The sequence below is a fragment of the Pelophylax lessonae genome, assembly GCF_965119305.1.
Source record: "Pelophylax lessonae genome assembly, chromosome: 3".
Taxonomy (NCBI): domain Eukaryota; kingdom Metazoa; phylum Chordata; class Amphibia; order Anura; family Ranidae; genus Pelophylax; species Pelophylax lessonae.
This window is the reverse complement of record NC_138770.1, coordinates 65,600,130-65,622,067: the sequence shown is the minus strand read 5'-3', so window position 1 is coordinate 65,622,067 and position 21,938 is coordinate 65,600,130. Positions and strand designations below refer to the sequence as shown.

At 42.5% G+C, this 21,938-nt stretch overlaps 1 protein-coding gene across 1 annotated transcript in view; it reads left to right on the top strand.

Annotated features, from left to right (window-relative positions):
- Positions 1-15,387, top strand: part of LOC309549051 (alpha-1,4-N-acetylglucosaminyltransferase-like) — a gene marked incomplete at its 5' end in the record, with an annotated part of 33,390 nt that extends 18,003 nt beyond the window's left edge. The window contains one exon of the mRNA XM_082249012.1: positions 14,719-15,387. Coding sequence (XP_082105138.1) covers positions 14,719-15,306 — 588 coding nt within the window. The 3' untranslated portion in view covers positions 15,307-15,387. The remainder of the gene's footprint in view (positions 1-14,718) is intronic.
- Between the last annotated feature and the right edge of the window lie 6,551 nt (positions 15,388-21,938).

The following is a 21,938-nucleotide window of genomic DNA, read 5'->3' as shown; positions in this document are numbered from 1 at the left end:
CTGTTTTAAAACATGGTCAATGCATCTCATTGGTGTAAGTGCACTTCTATGTTCTGAATTGTAGGGGCATTGAGTATGGTGCTAGCATGATGAGAGGTTACTGCCTATTTGTGTCCATAAATAATATATAATATTTTCCTTTAATTTTAGAAACCAGTGATGAGGATGTGGAGGCTCAGCCTTCTCAGGCCCACTGTAAGTAATGTGGATGTGCTGGTGTGTTGTGTATTAGGTCTAACTTGGAGGAATGATTGTTTGTTTTGTTTTCTTTTGTGGTTGATGTCGCTTCAGCAACAGAGGAGCCTCAGGCAGGGCCAAGTCACCTGGATCCGGGCCAGGAGGACGAAGAGGCCAATTTCTCCTGCAATGAGGAGGACCTGGGCTCTCCTCAAATGGGAAGTAAGTATTCTACATGTGTTTGTGTGTTCAATGTGTCCTGGGAAATATAAGGGCTGTAATATATATATTTTGCCATTGGGGTTATGTAGCAGCTGACATTGAGGATGTTTGTTGTGGAGGACTGGGGAAGAGGGGCCGCTGCTTACCCAGTCCAATGTAACTACTACCTTCAATGTTTCCCAACTACTTTCTGTGTGCCTTTATCAAATAGCTTTGGTTCAAGGATTGTATTTGTGTCTTTGTGTTTCTAGGAGATACGACGCCATCCCCCCATGAAGGGACACCATCCCCCCATGAAGGGTCTCCCCCATCCTCCCCCACTCCAGGCTCCCCTGAACTAGTCTGTAAGTACCTAAAATTAGATTCTCACATGAATTGTGTGTGCTAGGATGATGTGTATCTAGGATAATCTAAGTTGGAGTCAAAGCAAGTGTAGTTTTGCTATATGTGACAGGAAGGTTGGTCATGAAACACTCTTGCTTAACCTTCATGTTTGAAAGGTGGTTTTGGGGAGCATTACAGGACATGTTATCTTTTGTAAGTTATCTCAAGCCACCCTATTCTAAATTGGTGTTAGTTTCTCTACATTGGAAATGGTGTGCTTTGTACTTGTAAATTTTTTGGGGACATTGTAATTTAATCATGTCCTGATTTAGTCAACACTGAAAATGTGTGTTTATCAATCTTTCATAAATACTCTTCCTCTGTAATGTACCACATTCCAGTTCACAATTTGTGTTCTTTTTGTGCAGTTTCTCCTGAGCCAGCAACGCCATCCACTTCGGGGGCCCAAAAAAAACCTGATGATGGTAAGTTGTGTGCTTTTGCAGTAATGTGTCTACTTAGTAAGTGGAGAAATGCTAACTGTGTATGTCCCCGCTCAGGCTTCAAGTTGTTCTAAAGGCAGCAGGTTCTTTATGTGAATGCATTCTATGCATTAGTATTCCAAATGATAGGTGTGCATATTCCCCCTAAGACTTACTGGGACCATTTTCTTACTGGCCAAAATTTTGGAACAGACTCCCCCTCCTCCTTAACTGAGGTGACAGCATGCCAATATTGCCTCCTGATGCTGTCACTCCTAATCATTGAGACCATCGGAAGGGAGGGGGGCAAGGCTGGCTAACAGCCTAGTGCCTGAACAGGCACAGGGTGCTTGGCTTCATCTCATGTGCCTCCATAGCAAGCTGCCTGCTGTGGGGTCAACCAACAGGAGGGAGGTGCCTAGAGGTGTGTACAGGGGCCATGTAAAAAGGAGGATTGTGATTTCTCTCGTCCCCAAAAACCTAGAGAGTGTAAGTCTAACCTGATTAGTTTTCCGCAGCCCTCCAAAAATGATATGTTTCCAACACTTAGAACAGGCAGGGCTGAGGCACAAAAAACATCCGAAAAACACAATCAGCACAAAAGCAGGGAGTACGTATCCTTAACGCTACAAGCTTCACCCAGAAGAATGACGCTTGCACTGTACAAATCTGCATCACCACCATATCAAAGTCTAAATAAAACTTTCAGGGAAATGTGGAGGGGTAATGAGTGGGTGTTAGAGCGTTTTCATGACTGCGTAACCTACAGTTAGCGTGATTCGATTTTTAGATACATTTTTTCTTTTCTCTTAACACAGCTGGGATGGCGGAAAAACCAAAAGGGGAGCAGACACATCTACTCCGGCCACAACTGGCCCTCCGAATTCCAAAGGGTAAGTCTCTACTATGTGTCAGGTTCAATCTATAGACAGTAAGAGGGAGAGAGAACGCTACAGAAACTCCAATGGTGATAGAGATAAATGTGTGCACATGTATCGTGTTGACCAATTGAACCCAAAACACCTTACATTCTTCTAAATGATTGCTTGTGTTGACATAAAGAAAAGCCTTTTACTTAGCTTTGGTGGAACTGCTACTAACATTCCAAGCCATCTTATGTAACCTTTTGAACAATTTGCTGTGAAAGTTTGAGTTTAAGGTTTACACCAGCAATTTAGCATATTTGCTTCAGAGTGTTGATAAAAGCCAACCAATAGACTCCTAAGCATATTTGTTGAGGCACATTAATTACAATCGTTGTTTGGATCATTTTGCATAAAACTAATTGTCATGTCTTTTTCTACCCAGGACACACCCACCTCACCTATGAGGTCCTTTTGGACTATGTGACGTGGTGCATAGATCGCATTTTAGTTTTGGAAGACACTTATGGGGCGGATCCAGACCCTGAGGAGCCATTTGTGAGGAATGTGTCACCGTTAAAAAGATCGTAGTTTTTATTTTTTAATTTGTTTCGTTAATTTTCCACAGAAATGTCACATTTCTACATTATAAAAAAAAATATACCAAAAAAAGCAAAAAATAAAAAACCCTTTTTTGGGACCAAAAAAATTTGAAAAAAAATAAAAAAACCCTTGTTTTTGGGACCAAAAAAATTTGAAAAAACAAAAAAAACCCTTGTTGTTTTTGGGCCCAAAAAAAAACAAAAATGTTTACAAAAAAGCCTTGTTGTTTTTGGCAACAAAAAAAAACAAAAATGTTTACTAAAAAGCCTTGTTGTTTTTGGCAACAAAAAAAAACCAAAAATGTTTACTAAAAAGCCTTGTTGTTTTTGGCAACAAAAAAAAACAAAAATGTTTACTAAAAAGCCTTGTTGTTTTTGGCAACAAAAAAAACCAAAAATGTTTACTAAAAAGCCTTGTTGTTTTTGGCAACAAAAAAAACCAAAAATGTTTACTAAAAAGCCTTGTTGTTTTTGGCAACAAAAAAACCCAAAAATGTTTACTAAAAAGCCTTGTTGTTTTTGGCAACAAAAAAACCCAAAAATGTTTACTAAAAAGCCTTGTTGTTTTTGGCAACAAAAAAAAAAAACAAAAATGTTTACTAAAAAGCCTTGTTGTTTTTGGCAACAAAAAAAAAACAAAAATGTTTACTAAAAAGCCTTGTTTTTGTGAAACTACAAAAAAATTGTAAAACCAAAAAAAATGTTTATATAAATAAAATAAAAGTATGTTGCTCGTTGCAACACAAATGTTACATTGGCAATTTAGTTCATTCTATTATATATTTTAATATATTTTTTGTATGCTACAGTTGGTAGACACCCACATGTGTTATTAAAACGTTTATTTTATTACCAAAGTTTTCTTTTTGGTGTACACATCGAATGTCTTTTGTGTTGTATTTGTTTAGTCGAGTGGTGTGGTCTGTAATTGTTAGTATGTTGGCTTTGGTTTATGTTAGCCTTGAGACTTGTTTTGAAGCTACATTTGAAGGGAGACCTTTTCTTGGGGCATTATGTGAACATTGAGTTTTCAAAATTTACATGAAATCATATGTTTGGAGATAGAGAAGCACATGTGTATAAATGCCTACATTAACCAGGGCCATTACTTGGCCACCAACACTCCTAAAAAACCAAAGATCAAACACAAACTAATCATTTTGCATAAAATTTAATTTCATCCCCAAAAAAAACACTATAATAAATCATATTGTGCCACCCTCAAATTAAACAAAAAAATGGGCCAACAAATTGGCCAATGTAACAATCATTAACAAAACTAACCAAAATAAAATAATAAAAAAAAAAAAAAATAAGTTGGTGGTGGTGACTGAAGCAGTGTGGTGAGCACTGTTAAGGTTCCTGCCATCAAATGGTGGGCCAATAGTCCCATCTGGTCTGGGGTTAGCCGTAGAGTTCTGGTCAAGTGGCCCATTAGGATCAGATCTTGTGTCTGAGGCTGCTGATGATGCAGGGTGTTGAACCCTGGAAATGTCCCAGACTGAAGATCTTGTGCCAATAGTCTAATCTGCTCTGTGCTCAGCCGAAGAATTTGGGGAACGTGTGCCATTACCATGAGATGGGATAGTTGCTGCCCCGAGGCTATTTGATGCTGCTGGTGGTGCAAGGGTTGTGAAGATGTGTGGGGAGTGGTGGTTGATTGGTTGTTGTGGTCCACGGTGCGGGGGGAAACGACATGTCGCATTGGTGAGAAAAAAAGAGGACGGCCTGGGGAGGAGTGAAGTGATAAAGGTGCGTAGGGAATGTAGTCAGGTCGAAGGGGTATTGTGGAACCAGTGCGCATTGAGGTTGTGCAGGAGGATTGCTCATTGAGGGGTGTGGGAGTCCGAATGGAGTGTGAAGTGCTAGGAGTGGCTACAGGAGGAATTGTCCCATCCCCAGCTGCCTGACAAGTGGCCAACACTGGCATTACCCTCCCACTACCACAACCTGCAGTGGCAGGTGAGTGAGATGTTTGGGAGGGCTCTGCCAATGGGGCATCTTCAGATCCAAACAGGCATTGGCGTGTGGCCAGCACCTGAGTGTCAACACTTTGCCGATCCCATTGATGCTGGTCTGCTAAACTTACCAAGCTGTTACGCATATCCTGTTGAACCTGTACCATTGTTGCTACAGATTCCTGTATGAGCCCGAGCAGATGTACTACCTCAGTAGATTGCTGAGTACGCCTCCTTAACTCATTTTGGATCCGATACTCATCAAGCAGCCTCTCGGCTACATCCAGCATAGATGGACGAGTTTGGGTAGGTGACAATCCCTCTGCATCTAAGGCTACCTGAAAGCAGAAGAAATAGACCAAATCATTATCAAACATCATGACTAAATATTTCAGATTAGTTTGACAAATTAACACCCCAAGCAGAACATTGAAAAGTTTGATGTGCTTCTAATAAGTACTTGTTCATTGTAAGATTATCCAAGCTAGCAACACTTCTGATAATGGGTACATATTATATTGGTATGACTAATATGACAAAGGCAAAAAAGATTCAACATGAAGGTGTTCCCAATTAACCCTGGTGTGGTAGGTTGTTTATGCTTTTGGTAAATCGGTTACTACACCAATGACTTTATACATCTACGTATGTTGTCTAAAATCTTGCCATCAATCGGCTACAGGACAACCCAACCAAACGATACCCATGAATTTGGACCTGGAAAATCAAAGACTGGCCGGACTTTAAAGATCCTGGATGTTTTTGGAACATTAGTGCCACGCCAAATTATAACATAATTCCCTGATGTTCAAGATAGAACTCTTGTTGTGCTGGTGCATCGTCAGAATGTCATAGCACTAATTTAACACACACAATGTAAGCCACATCTAGCCCAAAATCATTACTACCATTGAAATGTTACATGTGCACCTTGTTCCCTTATATCACATACCACAGCACTGGATGCAGAATCGTCGCCAGCTCCTGATCCAACTCCAGCTGCTACGTCAAGAGGGGCCTGATGTTCTTTTAAAAAAAAAAAAACATGTTTAGTACATAACCTTAGGCAGTAATGATTATGGCCAGATTGCCCTCCTAGCTTCAGGAATGAAGCATTGAGGCCAAACATTCAAAAGTGCTTTCCTGGGCTCATAGGACACTTGCTAAACCCTCCCAAAGGTTAAGAAGGCTTGGTCTGCCTACTAATGACGGCACCCATTAATGCTGTCAACTGTGTTTTGCAGGGTAAACATCTAAAAGGCAACACTCTTTCATAAGAAAAAACATGTGTGTTAATGGGGTTAATAAGATTGCAAAAAACATTATTTGGCTAGACATACCAACACCTTCCTCCAGGCCTTGCTGCACTGGGTGTGTTCCCTGCTGCGGATCTTCTGTAAAGGACATAGCAATATGAGCTATCTTGGCAAAAAAAAAACATCTACATTGTTTGGCACAGTATGATATTGGACCTACCAGGAGGAGGGTCAGCACTGATGTCAACACCTGTGAGTCCGTCTGGTTCGCCAAGCTGCATGGGCTGTGGAGGGGCTGAGATCCGTGCTACAGATGAACAAATTGCAGGTTGGGGAAAACAAAAAAAGGACAATTGGAAGGGCAAGTATCAAATTCTATTCATGTCACACATAGGATAGTAGTTAATCTTTTCAAAACAACTCACACAATTGACATCCAAGATAATATCCTACCTCGGTGCAAAGCATCCGAATCTAAGTCCTCTCTGGGAAAGATGGTATCGGGTCCTATGATCTTCAAGAAAGGTAATTGATAATCCCAGAGAGAACTTCGTGCACGTTCATCCAGCCGACCTTGTCGGTCATAAAGACCCTCCGCAGCCCATGCAATTAGCTTCTTCCGAACGGACCCACAGATGTCGTTGACCTTCTTCCGCACACTGTCACGGTGGCGAGGTGCTTCACCCAGTGCATTTACAGCATCCCGGATTTCATCCCACAATCTGTTCTTCTCTGTTACTGAGTAAGACGCGGCCCTGGTCCCATGTATCGCCTGATATCTGGCCATATAGGCGTGGACCAGGGCACAGCACTGATTGTGGGTGAAACGGGGAAGCCGGGGTAATGTGGACAAGCTGACTCTGGTGGACGGACCCTCTCCAGGACTACTGTCAGAAGAGCCAGCTTGTCCACTTGGTGTGTTACCACCTCCCCCGGCTTCCTCCTCCGGGATGGGGATGGTGGACTCCCTCATGGATACAGCTGGAGCCTCCCTCACACCAGAGCCAGACGATCTGCCCACCCTGCCCCCCCTGGCCACCCTGCCCCCCCTGCCCCCCCTGGCCACCCTGCCCCTTCTCCTCAGCCTTCCAGTGGGTGGGGCCATGGGAGCACGAGGTGGGCAGAGAATCTGGCTGTCCAGCAGCAGCAAAGAGCCCCAAACTCCTAAATCTGAAATGACAAAAGATAAAACAGAAAAAAACATGATTTGCAGATTGCTCTTCATATACAGTATAATTAGTGAACAGTTACAGAACACACTTACCTAATGGCACAAACAGACTTGGTGGTGGTGGTGGTAGTGGGCAAAGAGCAGAAGAGGCTGCAAAGAAATGGAAAAAAAACACATAAGAAAACGCATATGGGTACAAATCACACGAGGCCCTCCAAACACTTACCTAATGGCACAAAGACGGTGGTGGTGGTGGTGGTGGTGGTGGTGGTGGCAAAAAAAAGCAGAAGAGGCTGCAAAGAAATGGAAAAAAAACACATAAGAAAACGCATATGGGTACAAATCACACGAGGCCCTCCAAACACTTACCTAATGGCACAAACAGACTTGGTGGAGGGGGGGGTGGTGTAATCCTTTATAGGCAAAAGGAGGCTGCAAACATTAAACATACATGAGAAATCGCATGACCTACATACGTGCACTTAATAAATTACAGTTATCAGGAAAGCAAAAATGGTGTCTTTGGAAGCTGGGAAGGTAAGGGGGCAGGTTTAGATGCCAAATCTAGACTGCACACCTTTAACAAACATGAGAAAACACATGTCCAAACCACATGCACATGGGGCCAACTGCCAATGATTAAAAGACACTTGAGGGGTTCCCAAGCTATTGTGGGTTGGAGGGGATTCACCATAGACAACTTAAGCACACCCAAGATAAGTACAAATTCTCTCCTTCCTTTTTTTTGGGAGAGAGAGATACAATTGTCTTACCTCCAGATAATGTAGGTTGTGGGTCACAGGGTCTTGCTAGCACATAAGAAACATCGATCTATAACATCCAGCAGCCATATTGGCCATGTGCTCCTTTTATAGCTGGCTCACAGGTGTGATAATTAGCGGCCGTTTCTATATATATCTGCGCATTCGCGAATTTGCGCGTTCAAAATGGAGGACGATATCCCAGACGCATTAGATGGTGCAATGTTGGCATTCATCGGTGCCTTGTTTGAGGAGGCCCTAGCACAGGAGACAGCAGAAGGTGGGGAAGCTGCAGCAGCAGCAGCAGCAGCACCTCCAGCAGCAGCACCTCCAGCAGCACCTCCAGTCCGTGTGCCCTTACCTCGCCAGCCACGCATTTTTGCTCCAAGGATCTATTTGGACAAGTTGCGGGATTCTGATGTCAGGAGGAAATTCCGGCTTGAGCGAGGAACTATTCTCCACCTCTACCAGCTCATAGCAGACAAAATTGACCCGGACACACAGCGCGGCCATGCGGTGCCCGGCATGGCCAGATTGCTGGCCACTTTGTATATTTTAGGGCGTGGCAGCTTCCAAGCCACTTCGGGAAGTATCATGGGCATTAGCCAGCCCACAGTTTCAAGGGTGTTCATGTTGGTCATTAATGCCATAGTCGATATAGTGCCCAATTTTATCCACTGGCCACAGAATGAAAATGAGTGGAATGAAGTCAAGTTGGGTTTCTACCTGTGGGCACACATGCCGCAAATCCTAGGGGCAATCGATGGCACCCACATAGCCATTAGGCCACCAAGGAGCCAAGAAAGTGAGTACCGGAACCGCAAGCAGTACCACTCCGTGAACGTCCAATTAGTTTGTGATGCCAAACAGCGCATCATGAGTGTCAACACTGGTCACCCAGGGTCGTGCCATGATTCCAGTATGTTAAGAACCAGTACTCTGTACGAGGTGTTTGAAAGTGGCCAAATGCCCCAAGGGTGGCTTATTGGTAAAGTATTTTGTCTTAACAACATAAACTGTAAGATTACATAGACATAGGAATAAGCTACATCGGTGTACACCCTGATTTAAGCAAAGCCTACCTAAAATGGATGTGTTAGGAGTTGGCAGGCTGTTCACACACAACCAGATCAGCAGCTTAGCAGCTCACAAAAGAAAGATTTGCAAAGTTGTCTTTGAGTCCAATGAAGGTGGTTAACCAATGTGTAAATGGTGTCCTCTAGCCACCCAAAGAAAACCTACAAATGATTCCAATGGTATTGCCATATCCCCAAAGTACTTTGCATAAGTGAGTCAATATTGGTTTCCTCACTCTAGTTGCAGATATATTCCAGAAGTAATACCTAGGCTAATGTAATAGGAACAAAATAGGGGCCAAGTTGGAACTTGCAAGAGAAACACACCACTTTGTGTGTCCTTTTTCCCATTTGTATTAGTGATTTAGGCAGTTAGACAGAGTTGAGATGTTTCATATGAGTTTTTGCAAACAGACGAGCAGGTTGTTTAGTAAAATGCCTAATTGTCTCCCATTTTGAGGAGTCATCTAAAGTCACATGATATGAAGAACTAATGTATATTTTTCTTATTTTTCAGGGGATGCTGGTTACCCGCAGCTGACGTGGCTGATGGCTCCAATCAGGTACCCCCAGGGCCCAGCAGAGAGGAATTACAACAGGGCCTTGCAGAGAAGCCGGAGTATCATCGAGTTGACCATAGGTCTTCTCAAATCCCGGTTTCTCTGCTTGGCCCGGCCTGGGGGTGAACTCCTGTACTCTCCTACAAAGGCTTCCAAGATCATCCTGGCGTGCTGCGTGTTGCACAACATGTGCGTTGCCCGGGATGAATCTTGGGAGCTGACGGAGGAGAGGGAGCCAGAGGTCCGTCAGCCGGCGGCCCCCAGGCGGCGGAGCACCGCTGCAGGTTTTGCCACCCGGAATACCCTGGTTGCTAGCCACTTTACATGTAAGTACTGTAACCGGTCAAGATAGGGCATGTGTATTAATTAGCTAGTTAGCAGAGGTGCCACTCACAGGGAGACAGAGGGTCATTATCATCTGCCAATGATACTTGCCATTGTAGATAAAGTGTAGTCAACATTGGTAAAATTGTGTTACTTGAGCAAAAACATGCACCTCTAACCATAAACATGTTGGTATTGTGAATAGTGTAAAGGGCTGAGAAGAGCTGGCAGGTGTTTATTTGTGTCTATGCCACCTGTGTAGTTATTGATAACATGAACGGCTGCTTGGTATCTTATGGTGTTGTAATTTTCCAGAACGTGAACATCTTGGAATCATGGCATGTACCATGAGAAGCCTGTGGTGATGGGCTGTCTGGCGTCACAGGTGTGTATTCAAATGTTTACATTAATGATTTCTGGTTTGTGTAAGTTGGCATAAAATGTGTTATTTCACTCGTGATGTCGAAATTAAATGAAGTTCAGAATGAAGCAAACAGGCATTAAGATGTGATTTTCATAATGAAATGTCTTATCCTTTGTTTTATTTTTCCAGGAGTGGTACTGCTTGCGGGTGTAGGTGGTAGAAACCCACCTTGATGGACTCCACTCATCTTCTTTTGTGGTCAGTGAATATTTGGTAAGGCACATGGCCAAAAGCAGCATCGATGACCAACATGAACACCCTGGAACTTCAATAGTGGCTTGGAAGCTGACCAGCAACCTTGCCATGCCTGTCCCCTATGAGCTGGTAGAGGTGCAGAATGGATTCTGAACTCTGCCTGACGTTGTGGAAGACATCAGAATCCCGTAGCCATGGAGCAAAGATCGTGGTCTGGCGCTGTAAAGGCACACGGACTGGAGAGTGACAATATTATTTTGTTGCATCCCTCCTCCTTTTGCTGTCATTCTCAAATAAATAAAGACTTTAGAATTGAACATGTGTTTTTTTGTTTTGTGTGGGTGCCTACAGACAAAAGGGCCATCCACACTGTAAGATTTAGAGAAGACTTTATCCTTCAGATTGACATTTTCTATGTAGTGCAAGGGCCTGCCTGATTGCATCCAAATTGAAAGTGTTGAGGTTTGACCTTATATTATATGGTTTGGTTAAGTCTACAGGAAAAAGTCTAGACAAATTGTTAGTGTATGGCCCATTAAGCTGCCAAGGCCGGAGTTTTGCACTTTGCATGCTGCTTGTACTGGTGATGTGAGGGGTTGTAATGTAGAGTAGGGATGTGACAGTGTTGTGTTGAGGTGTGAGGCAAATGTAGTGTTGGACTATGAGGGTCTGTGTTGTTGAAATATGGAGAGAGTCCAATATCAGACACCTATGTTTATTGGTCAAGAAATTGTAAGAACCATGGTAAACTAGGACCACACTCAGAAAATCAAAATTGTGTTGTTTCCATTGATGTGCTTGAAATTTGGGTAGGACACCCCCCCCCCCCCCAAATTCAAGATAGTTTAAAAAAACTGTTAAAAAAATGAGAGTGAAAAGAGATTCCAAGTGTAGTGATGTGATTTGAACCCATGACGTTGTTAACTGCAGTGAAGTTGCAAAGCACTTAGCTATTGTGCAGAATAAAGCTGTATGGTGGAAAAAAAGGAGTGTGTTAAGGCTAAAAAGCACATATAGCTAAAGAACTAAACATTGTATGGAATCTGGGAAGAAGACCATGGTAAAATTGTGAGGTTTCATCTTGCCCTGAAGTAGGGTAGGGGTTTGGTCACTTGCCTTTGGTACTTTCAATCATAAGATCGATTCGACACACAGACAAGATCATAAAACCACTTAAAATGCTGTAAGCTTGCAAGCGCTTCTGAGTGTAACATTATTTAGCAATATATATGATGTAATCCGTTACATTTTAGCAATATAAACAAAAAAAGAAAATAAAAAAGTTAGGTGGAGATGGTAAGCCTCGAACCTACAGCAGAGGGAGATGAATTACAGACGTGTGATGTGTGCACTAATCCACTAGCCCACATCGCTATGTGAAACTGCTATAAGCACGAAGACATAAGTTTGCGAATTGGCGAAGCCGAGATCGTAAGTGAATACCGCTGACGGCGGAATTCATTATTGCTGTTTCACTAGCCAATTCGCCGCAGCGCCAGTTAATTGATTTGAACGCGGCGAAACTGAAACACGTCATAGATGTTTGAAGCTGCAGTTTCTTTAAATCCGGCCCCCCGTTTTTATGGAATTTTTACACTTTTTTGGGGAATGAGTAGGGGTACTATGTACCCCATACTCATTCACATAGGGGGGCAGGATCTGGGGGCACTCTTGTTAAAGGGGACTTCCAGATTCAGATAATTCACCTCCCAACAACCATCAGCCAGGATTGTGGGGAAAAGGCCCTTGTCCCCATCAGTTGTTAAGGTCATGGCTGCCCCTGCCTGCGGCCTGCTCCTTAACAACCAGCTATTCTTCACATAGAATTTCAATCAGTAGATAATTTTTCGACCTATCCGAATTAGAATCATTTCAAATATTTGGAATTCGTTGGAAAATTAATAAATTAAATTTAACAAAACTAAATGAAACAAATCACCAAAACGATACTAGTTTTCAGTTCTGTAGATGTCTAATGCTTATTGGGATTTTCCTTTGCCAAAAATATACTGTATAGCAAAATATATTTTGGTCTAAATTTATGAAGAAAATAGATTTTTAAATTTTTTTTATTGGATATGTTTTATAGCAGAAAGAAAAAAAATATTGTTTTTCTCAAAAAAAATGTTTTATTATTTATAGCGCAAAAAAAAAAAAAAAAAACAACCCAGTGCTGATCAAAAGAAAGCTCTGTTTGTAGGAAAAAATAATATAAATTTAATTTGTGTACAGTGTTGCATGACCGCGCATTTGTCGGTTAATGCACTGATAAAAAAGCAAAAAAAGGGCATGGTCATGAAGTGGATAATCTTCCGAAGGGCACGTTACATGCTGATAATATCCCCCTTTAATAGAATCTTCTCAAGGGAGAATACAGTATCTCACAAAAGTGAGTAAACCCCTCACATGTTTGTAAATATTTTGAAGAAATTACACTTTGCTACAATGTAAAGTAGTGAGTGAAAAGTTGCTGTCCCCTCAAAACAACTCAACACACAGCCATTAATGTCTAAACCGCTGGCAACAAAAGTGAGTACACCCCTAAGTCAAAATGTTCAAATTGGGCCCAATTAGCCATTTTCCCTCTCTGGTGTCATGTGACTCATTAGTGTTACAAGGTCTCAGGTGTAAATGGGGAGCAGGTGTGTTAAATTTGGTGTGATCGCTCTCACTCTCTCACACTGGTCACTGGAAGTTTAATATGGAACCTCATGGCAAAGATCTCTGAGGATCTGAAAAAAAGAATTGTTGCTCTATGTAAAGATGGCCTAGGCTATAAGAAGATTGCCAAGACCCTGAAACTGAGCTGCAGCACAGTGGCCAAGATCATACAGCAGTTTAACAGGACAGGTTCCATTCAGAACAGGCCTTGCCATGGTCGACCAAAGAAGGTGAGTGCACATGCTCAGCGTCATATCCAGAGGTTTTCTTTGAGAAAAAAGATGTATGAGTGGTGCCAGCATTGCTGCAGAGGCTGAAGGGGTGGGGTATCAGCCTGTCAGTGCTCAGACCATACGCCGCACACTGCATCAAATTGGTCTGCATGGCTGTCATCCCAGAAGGAAGCCTCTTCTAAAGTTCATGCACAAGAAAGCCCGCAAACGGTTTGCTGAAGACGAGCAGACTAAGGACATGGATTACTGGAACCATGTCCTGTGGTCTGATGAGACCAAGATAAACATATTCGGCTCAGACGGTGTCAATCGTGTGTAGTGGCAACCAGGTGAGGAGTACAAAGACAAGTGTGTCTTGCCTACAGTGAAGCATGGTGGTGGGAGTGTCATGGTCTGGGGCTGCATGAGTGCTGCCGGCACTGGGGAGCTCCAGTTCATTGAGGGAACCATGAATGCTAACATTTACTGTAACATACTGAAGCAGAGCTAAATTCCCTCCCTTCAGAGACTGGGGCACAGGGCAGTATTCCAACATTATAAGGACCCCAAACACACCTCCAAGACGACCACTGCCTTGCTAAAGAAGCTGAGGATAAAGGTGATGGGCTGGCCAAGCTTGCCTCCATACCTAAACCCAATTGAGCATCTGTGGGGCATCTTCAAACACAAGGTGCGCAAGGTCTCTAACATCCACCAGCTCCATGATGTCGTCATGGAGGAGTGGAAGAGGACTCCAGTGACAACCTGTGAAGCTCTGGTGAACTCCATGTGCAAGAGGGTTAAGGCAGTGCTGGAAAATAATGGTGGCCACACACAATATTGACACTTTAGGCCCAATTTGGACATTTTGACTTAGGGATGTACTCACTTTTGTTGCCAGCGGTTTAGACATTAATGGCTGTGTGTTGAGTTATTTTGAGGGGACAGTAAATTTACACTGTTATACAAACTGTACACTCACTACTTTACATGGTAGCAAAGTGTAATTTCTTCAGTGTTGTCACATGAAAAGTTTTAAAAAAAATGTGAGGGTGTACTTACTTTTGTCAGATACTGTACATTCAATTCTGTTATTGTTTCCCTCATTCTCCATGCCCCTTATAAATTCTCAGCACTTTTTCCAGTTCCACAAAATCCTTTTTTTGTGAAATTATGCCTAATCGTTTATGCAAAATTTAGTCTTACTAATGTTTTGTACTGGGAAGGATTATTATGCCATTGCCTTTGCCTTTATCTGCAGTCAGTACCTCTGTTTATACAAGAAAGTATCTTGCTTCCTCTTTCTATCTAGTATACAAGCCCACAAATAATGCCAAAAGTAGTTTTTTGCAATGCTACAGCTACTTATAAAAATGTTTATTAAAATGGCATTTTATATGTAAAGCAATATGTTATAATCTCAAAAAAATGCATTTTTCTGGATTACCAGGTGGACCCTAAAAGAGAAGTCTACTGGACCCATGTTAGCTCAGATGCCTGCAGGTTTGCCATGATGTGGAAATACGGTGGAATTTACATGGATGCTGATGTCATCTCACTGCACCCAATACCCCAGGACCATTTTATAGCAGCCGAATCTTTCACAACTACTAGCAGTAGTGTTTTTGGCCTCTCCTCACATTACCAACTGACATGGCAATTTATGGAGAACTTTGTCGAGAACTACAGGGGTGAAATATGGGGACACCAAGGGCCGGGGGTTTTCGCACGTGTTGTAAAGAAATTGTGTGGCATGCCGGTATTTAAATCTACAGATGATGTCATGTGTGCAAACATAAGTTATTTTCATCCTCGACGTTTCTACCCCATCTTGTATCCAGCATGGACACGTTACTTTGAAGTCTGGAAGAATTTGCCAACTTTTAACGATTCCTATGCCTTACATCTTTGGAATTTCATGAATAAAGAAGGTAAATCCATGGTACCTGGAAGCAACACATTGGTGGAACATCTCTACCAAAACCACTGCCCTACCACTTATGGATATATCTTGAGAAATGAGAAAACTCACCTTTAACAAGGTACTTTGAGCTTATAAAAGCAGATTATAGTATTCATTTCAAGAGAACATATAGGGAAACATTGAAGCATCCCAAAGTCAACACAGAAATGTTGCATTTTAAGCACTTAAAAACTGATTTTCATCCCAGTCCTATTTTTCTATTCCTGGTTGCTACACTAATGAACTTGTCCTTTTGTTTTACATTAACATAAATCTGTGAAACCCTATGAAAAAAAAGTGAATTATTCCCTCCCTTCAATGACTGCTATGTCTCTGAGCCCACTGCAGCAATGCCCTCTCAGAATGTAACATTAAAAGGAGGTTTCACTTAGGGTCTTGGATTTCTCCATTAATTCTGGTCCACTGTTACTGGAATGGAGAGTGAGGGAAAATCTACACAACCAAGATTGAGAAAGCAACTAAAAATCTCTTGTATAGTGAAGAGTTAAGAGCTGACAAACCATGTATGCAGACAATGCAGCTACACCAAGACCCTTTTGATGTAAGGGACACATTAATACTATATGAAGGCTGAACGGTTGCTGGGATGCTTCCTGCTGTCATGTAGGAGACCCCTCATGATGAACTAACTGTAACATTCCAGTGGTGTTGGGAAGCAGGCTAATCTTTCACTTCCTGCCCTGGCAGCACTAATTTTGGACTGAAAGTGAACGTGATATTTTCTCTTTGATTATCTGATCTACAAGCCCAATTCCAAAAAAGTTGGGACACTGTACAAATTGTGAATAAAAAAGGAATGGACTAATTTACAAATCTCATAAACTTATATTTTATTCACAATATAATATAGGTAACATATCAAATGTTGAAAGTGAGACATTTTGAAATGTCATGCCAAATATTGGCTTTTGGAATTTATGAGATCTACACATTCCAAAAAAGTTGGGACAGGTAGCAATAAGACTCCATGTACACGGGACGCTGGAAATGGCCGTTTAGGAGCAGTTGGGCGTTTTTTTCAGAAGCCCCTGAACCCATCTACATTTTATCTTATCTGTCCATGTACACCAGGTCGTTTACAGTCATTTGCAGGCAGTTACGTTCAGGGACTGTTTTTAGAACGCAATTATTTGCGTTTCAACGTGTGTTTCCCGGCGTTTCAAACGCACAAACGCGTCCGAACGCGTCTGAACGCATCCGAAGGCGTCTGAACGCGATGACCCGCGTTTAGCGTTCGCGTTTTTCCATTTTAAAGGGGAATAATTTTTTTGACCTCTAGGAACGCTTCTAAACGCAAATGCCCGCAAACGCTGCTAAACGCGGGTACAAACGCGACCGAACGGACGTTTCAAACTTCCTAAAAATTCCAGCATTCAAAGGGACTTTTAACAACGTCCCGTGTACATGGAGCCTAAGAGGCCAGAAAAGTTAAATGTACATATAAGGAAACAGCTGGAGGACCAATTTGCAACTTATTAGGTCAATTGGCAACATGATCGGGTATAAAAAGAGCCTCTCAGAGTGGCAGTGTCTCTCAGAAGTCAAGATGGGCAGAGGATCACCAATTCCCAATGCTGCGGCGAAAAATAGTGGAGCAATATCAGAAAGGAGTTTCCCAGAGAAAAATTGCAAAGAGTTTGAAGTTATCATCATCTACAGTCCATAATATCATCCAAAGATTCAGAGAATCTGGAACAATCTCTGTGTGTAAGGGTCAAGGTTGGAAAAACCATACTGGATGGCGGTGATCTTCGGGCCCTTAGACGGCACTGCATCCCATAAAGGAATGCTACTGTAATGGAAATCACATCATGGGCTCAGGAATACTTCCAGAAAACATTGTCGGTGAACGCAATCCACCGTGCCATTTTCCGTGCCGGCTAAAACTCTATAGGTCAAAAAAAAAGCCATATCTAAACATGATCCAGAAGCACAGGCGTTTTCTCTGGGCCAAGGCTCATTTAAAATGGACAGTGGCAAAGTGGAAAACTGTTCTGTGGTCAGACAAATCAAAATTTGAAGTTCTTTTTGGAAAACTGGGACGCCATGTCATCCGGACTAAAGAGGACAAGGACAACCCAAGTTGTTCTCAGCGCTCAGTTCAGAAGCCTGCATCTCTGATGGTATGGGGTTGCATGAGTGCATGTGGCATGGGCAGCTTACACATCTGGAAAGGCACAATCAATGCTGAAAGGTATATCCAAGTTCTAGAACAACATATGCTCCCATCCAGACGTTGTTTCTTTCAGGGAAGACCTTGCATTTTCCAACATGACAATGCCAGACCACATACTGCATCAATTACAATATCATGGCTGCGTATAAGAAGGATCCAGGTACTGAAATGGCCAGCCTGCAGTCCAGACCTTTCACCCATAGAAAACATTTAGCGCATCATAAAGAGGAAGATGCGACAAAGAAGACCTAAGACAGTTGAGCAACAAGAAGCCTGTATTAGACAAGAATGGGACAACATTCCTATTCCTAAACTTGGGCAACTTGTCTCCTCAGTCCCCAGACGTTTTCAGACTGTTATAAAAAGAAGAGGGGAGGCCACACAGTGGTAAACATGGCCTTGTCCCAACTTTTTTGAGATGTGTTGATGCCATGAAATTTAAAATCAACTTATTTTTCCCTTAAAATGATACATTTTCTTAGTTTAAACATTTGTTATGTCATCTATGTTTTATTCTGAATAAAATATTGAAATTTGAAACTTCCACATCATTGCATTCTGTTTTTATTCACAATTTGTACAGTGTCCCAACTTTTTTGGAATTGGGTTTGTATATACAGTGATAAGTGTTTGTTTTTGAGCAGTACCTGAATGGAAGCCCTGAAAGGGCCCTTTTGAAGACTATATAAACCACTAAACCAGTGAGAGGAGTTTAAACCCATGCTAATTATTTATTGCTATTTGGCCTTCAAGGTTTCCTGGCTTGGCGACACCCTATAAGTGTGTGATATTGGGTCACCTGAACAAGACGTATGTGGAAATCATCCTAATGGGTACTTAGAAATAAAATCACTGGCAGGTGTTCTAAATCTTCCAATCTCTAAAGCAGCAAAGCTCATCTGGCTCTCTTTCATTCCCCTGAGGACATACATTTAACTTCCCACCTGTACAAGTAGTTTAATGTGCCATACACACTATAAGATTTTCTGAAGACTTTTTCCTTTAGATTTACCAAAACGATGTAATATGAGGTCAAACCTAAACACTTTCAATTTGTATGCAATCTGGCAGGCCCTTGCACTACATAGAAAAGGTAAATCTGAAGGAAATCTAACCTTCTAGATTGTAAGCTCTAACGAGCAGGGCCCTCTAGTTCCTCCTGTTTTGAACTGTATTGTAACTGTATTGTCTTCCTTCACATTGTAGAGCTCTGCGCAAACTGTTGGCGCTATATAAATCCTGTATAATAAATAATAATAATAATAATAACCACAAAAGCTGGATAGTGTGTATCCAGCTTTAAGCCCCGTACACACGCGTCAAAAATTGTCAGGGAATTTTCGGCCAACGTCCGATCTGCCGATTTTCGGCTTGTTAGTATGATGCTTCCGACAACCAACTCCGACTTTTCGGCCGAAAAAAATCTGGTGTGCAGACTATAAAATTTTTGTTGGCCGTCAACACAACGGCCGATTTTCGTGCAGTCAGTACAGATTTCGACAGGGAAAAATCTGATGAGCAAGTCTGGACATGCTCAGTGAAGAAAGAACACAAAGAAAGCAAACCAACACATGACATCACTTCTGAAGTAGAATTTTGTCATGCGGGAAAATTCGTGTGCAGTCTAGGCACATTTCAACCAACAAAACACCACTCTGGACAAAAGACGGACGACCGGTCGGCCGAGAATCGTTGCGTGTCTAAGGGGCTTTAGAGTGCTGGTAAATTAAAGTGGTGCACACACGTCTCTTCTTGTTTCTGAACTTCAACTGCTACTCCACAAAAAGACCATAAGGCTTCTGCCAGAACAATAAGTAGTAAATGGTCCTTGGTCAGTGCAACCCTTGCCTTGTAGGCATTGGTCTCAATAAAGGTTTTTCAGTTCAGAGGAAACATTGGGTGACATGGTCCCCAACTAATTTTCTCCCCAAGAAAGAGGCAAAATTCATTTTTGCTTACATGTCAGGCCTAGTTGAAGTCCTCAATCACAGAAAAGATCATACAGTCATGACAGCCTCTCTAAACCTACTCCACTCAGCAAATCAGTCATAGAATAGGACCTCTGTTACACACTACAGTGGGAGAAGGAGAGCCAGAAAGCTGAAAGCTGTACCTTACAACCTTCCTACCTTATTGAATTGATTGATGTAAAAGAATTGTGGCTATTGCAACTTGATTTATTGTAAAGCTTCCTACAAATTTATAATTCCATTTTTTCAATAAAAGCTTTGAAAAGAAAATTGATATTTCATTTTGGTTTAACTTCTGTAAGTTGTGTCCTTTGGCAGTTTCTCTTTTGGGTTTCAGAGACTCATATGGTAAGCTATCTCTGCAGTATTTGCCTTTATGCCACTTCCCAAAGGACCAACACCAAGACATTGGTTATCCCTCTCTGCTGGACTTCTCAATTATTTGTTTATCCTACTATGTGGGGAAATCATGGAGAGACCATGACAATATTTGCCTTGCCATTGCATGTAGCAGTGAGGTGTGGTATCCTGCCACTGAACTCATTAATGGGTGAGTAAACTCCCATGGATGATTTTTACCTATAGGTCAGCCTATAGTAAGGTTTACTTATTGATATAGTGAATACATCGGTGTCATCGGGGCTCATCCATTTAAAGGACCAGAGCCCACCAACCCTTAATGAAGACCAGGTAAAGATGGAAGCCCTGTCAGTGGTAATAACGCGTCGCTAGAGGGCTTAATTTTAACCACTTAAGCCCCGGAAGATTTTACCTCCTTCCTGACCAGGGCCTATTTTGCGATTCGGCACTGCGTTACTTTAACGGACAATTGCACGGTCGTTCGACGCTGTACCTAAACAAATTTGACGTCCTTTTTTTCCCACAAACAGAGCTTTCTTTTGGTGGTATTTGATCACCTGTGCGATTTTTTGATCACGCGATATAAACAAAAAAAAAGCGTCAATTTTGCAAAAATACCAATATTTTTCACATTTTTTTATATGAAATTCCCCAAAAAAATGTAAAAATCAAAATGTTTTAACATTTTAGGCCAATTTGTTTTATGCTACAAATGTTTGGTAAAAAAAAAAAAAAAATCGCAAAAAGCGTATTTTGATTGGTTTGCGCAAAAGTTATTGCGTTTACTAACTAAGGCATGGGTGTCCAACCTTTTGGCTTCTCTGGGCCACATTGAGTGTAGAGAAATTTTCTCGGGCCGCATATAAAATATATACTATAGTTAAGGTATATAAGTAATAAAATGCCGCCGCGCCCTCCCGAGCTGCCGCGCCCCCCCCAGCCCTAATTTAACATGACTAGTGGATGATCCCCTCTGAGGCAGCCTCTGTGGCCGTGCCCCCACTCGACTTCCTTCCTCCCCAGCAAAAAAAAATAAAAAATTGTCAGGGGGCAATGGGCCGCATTGCCTGTGGTTTCGGGCCACATGCGGCCCCCGGGCCGCAGGTTGGACATGCCTGAACTAAGGGAAATATTTTTGTCATTTTTCTTGTTTTTTTTTAACGAGTAATGGCGGCGATCTGCGATTATTTTGCGGGACTGCGACATTGGGGCGGACAGATCGGACCCTTGACTGACATTTTTGACACTTTTGGGGTTACCAGTGACATTACTACAGTAATCAGTGCTATACATATGCACTGTTACTGTAAAAATGACACTGGCAGTGAAGGGGTTAACTTTGTTTTAGAGGGAGGGGTTAAGTGTGTCCCTAGGGGCATGCTTCTAACTGTGATTGGATGTGGCTACTGGTGTAAGAACAGAGATCAATGGTCCTACATAGCAGAACCGTATGATCTCCATTCTTACACAGGGGAGAATGACAGGTGGCTGTGTTTACATTTTTTCTCCCGCTGTAACGGACAATCGCGGGTCTGCCGGGCACACACGCGGGGGGGGGGGGGGTCCGTGAATGAGCGGGAGCGCGCCTCTGGCGGCGCACACTCGCTCCCTAGAGCCTCACAGGCTAGCGACGTAGACCTACGTCGCTTTGCCTGTGAGGGGCTGACTGCCGACGTAAATCGTAAAAAGTGGTTAAAGGGTGAGTAAACTCCCATGGATGATTTTTACCTATAGGTCAGCCTATACTAAGGTTTATTTATTGGTATAGTGAATACAGCGGTGTCATCAGGGCTCATCATATCAAAGGACCAGAGCCCACCAACCCGTAAGGAAGACCGGGTAAAGATGGAAGCCCTGTCAGTGGTGATAACGCGTCGCTAGAGAGCTTAATTTTAAGGTAAGTTTCACATGTGTGCAGCAGCCCCCCTAATACTTACCTGAACCCCATCTCTATCCAGCCATGTGCATGAGTGCCTCATTTGAATATCCCTCCTAATTGGCTGAGACACAGCAGCGGCGCCATTGGCTCCTGCTGCCCTCAATCAAAGTCAGTTAGCCAATTAGGAGTTAGAGGGGATGAGGCCGAACCACAGCTCTGTGTCTAAATGGACACACGGAGCTGCAACATGGCTCAGGTGCCCCTATAGCAAGCTTCTTCTTACCCACAAAGAGGAGGAAAT